The 2,273-nt window shown below is 40.9% G+C and overlaps 1 protein-coding gene across 1 annotated transcript in view; it reads right to left on the bottom strand.

Moving 5' to 3' along the window:
- Window positions 1–2,273, bottom strand: part of LOC104751509 (prolyl endopeptidase) — a gene marked incomplete in the record, with an annotated part of 5,853 nt that overhangs the window by 2,256 nt on the left and 1,324 nt on the right. The window contains 5 exon segments of the mRNA XM_019227851.1: window positions 87–321; window positions 410–1,003; window positions 1,601–1,763; window positions 1,879–1,949; window positions 2,040–2,240. Coding sequence (XP_019083396.1) covers window positions 87–321; window positions 410–1,003; window positions 1,601–1,763; window positions 1,879–1,949; window positions 2,040–2,240 — 1,264 coding nt within the window.

The raw sequence follows: 2,273 nt of genomic DNA, 5'->3' as shown, positions 1-2,273 counted from the left end.
GCTCGGTTGTGTATAACCAGCAGACACGAGGTACTCTCCCCCAGAAATAAAGTCATCGAAGCAGTTCTGCTTTTTGGCAAGTGAACCTGCTTTGTGCCATTCCTCACCATACTCCCCACCACCCCGGATATTTGCAAAGCAGAAAACAACACCGAGATGCTTGCTAAGCACAATGCGGCTGGCACTGAATGACGGTGTTATGCTTATGTTAAACCCACCATATGCATAGAGCAAACATGGGTGTGATCCATCAAGCTTAATATTCTTTTTCGCCACAATAAACATTGGTATCTTTGTTCCATCCTTGCTGGGATAGAAGACCTTTAAAGAGGACCAGAAGCCACTTCAACATATGCAAAGCAAAAGCAATTTTGAAAGAGTAGGAAGATGCTGTTAGAGAGCGTGTTACCTGAGTGGCTTGAAATGCTTCCCTATCAAATCCGGGTACAGTAACCTCCCGGAATACTTTAACTTCTGGAGATTCATTGGCTAAGTCACACTTGTAAATCACACCAGGAGTGAGGAAGCTAGTAAAGCTAAAGAAAAAGCTATTGTCCTTCCGACGAGCAGAAACATCAGATACTGAACCAATATCAAGAGGTAATTTGTGAAGCAAGGAACCAGATTTCAAGTCTCTAATTTGCAGAATGTGCTTTACATCACTCATGTAGCATGCGACCAGTTGATTCCCATTGACTGCACAAGCTGATGCTAGGACATCCTTCTCGTGTTCTTCAACAACATTAGTCCAATTGTTTGGTTCCTTTAGATCAACCCGGACTAATTTGTACTTAGGGGCATCTTTATTTGTCAAGAAAGTAAACAGAGTCTCATCATTAGAGATAACACTATATTGCGCGTCAAAATTGTCAACAAGCTTAATGAATGGAAGAAAACTGCTGCTTCCTCTGAAACTCTGAAGACCTCCTGCAAATGAAGTCATATCGCAGTAGTATAACTTGTTGACAGGGTCACAACCCTCGCTAATGCTCATGACTAGGTACTGCATGAAGAAACAACATGGTGAGATTCAAATCAGGAACTAAGAATTCAAGTTCCAGATAACGAATCACGGATCTATGAAATTAAGTAACATGACCATCATATAAAAACCGGAAAATGATTAAAAAGGGTTTTCTGGTAGCATTTGCAGAAAACAAAAAGGGTGAGATGTACGTGCTTAAACGAAGTTAACCCAAGATAAGAACAGGTTGTGTTACCTTCCCATCATCAGTGACTTCAGCGCCGAACAGATACTTAGGATTCTCGTGATCTCTCCAGCACAAGATATCTTGAGNGAAGACCTCCTGCAAATGAAGTCATGTCGCAGTAGTATAACTTGTTGACAGGGTCACAACCCTCGCTAATGCTCATGACTAGGTACTGCATGAAGAAACAACATGATGTGATTCAAATCAGGAACTAAGAATTCAAGTTCCAGATAACGAATCACGGATCTATGAAATTAAGTAACATGACAATCATATAAAAACCGGAAAATGATTAAAAAGGGTTTTCTGGTAGCATTTGCAGAAAACAAAAAGGGTGAGATGTACGTGCTTAAACGAAGTTAACCCAAGATAAGAACAGGTTGTGTTACCTTCCCATCATCAGTGACTTCAGCGCCGAACAGATACTTAGGATTCTCGTGATCTCTCCAGCACAAGATATCTTGAGATTGATCGGTGCCAAGAAAATGGTAATACAGCTCATGATAAAGGTTAGATTTCGTCTCCGTGCCAGCATCGATATCCTCTCCTTCTCTGCAAATCAAATTGTCAGAATAACTAAGTTTTTTGAACTGTAATGTAAAGGCTTCTTCCAACACATCGGGTACGTCTCTTAAGCCAGAAATCAAGTATAGTATACATGACTTACTTGGGAGCTGGGTAGCGACCATAGAAAAATCCTTTGCTGTCGTGCGTCCACGTAATGCCGGTAAACTTAACCTGTTCACCCGAGAGGAAACATGAATATATCAGAATAAATCTTGATGGTAGAACTTTACTGATAAATCAGTTCAATGTAAAAGACCAAACCCATGATAAAGTATCAGGCTCCACTTTCTTGTCCTCGATCTTCATCAGCTTAATTATCACCCAGTCGCTACCACTAGCACTAAGACCATAGGCCAGATACTTAGCATCCTCGCTAACAGAAAAGGTGTTCAAAGCCACTGTTCCATCATCACTAAGAGTATTCGGATCAAGCAAGACCTCTGGCTCAGCATCGAGATCATCCTGAACTCAAAACGCAATCAAATTCAATGAAAA

This window comes from Camelina sativa, chromosome 7 (assembly GCF_000633955.1).
Source record: "Camelina sativa cultivar DH55 chromosome 7, Cs, whole genome shotgun sequence".
Taxonomy (NCBI): Eukaryota; Viridiplantae; Streptophyta; class Magnoliopsida; order Brassicales; family Brassicaceae; genus Camelina; species Camelina sativa.
The sequence above is the reverse complement of the archived record's forward strand: the minus strand, read 5'-3'. Positions and strand labels throughout refer to the sequence as shown.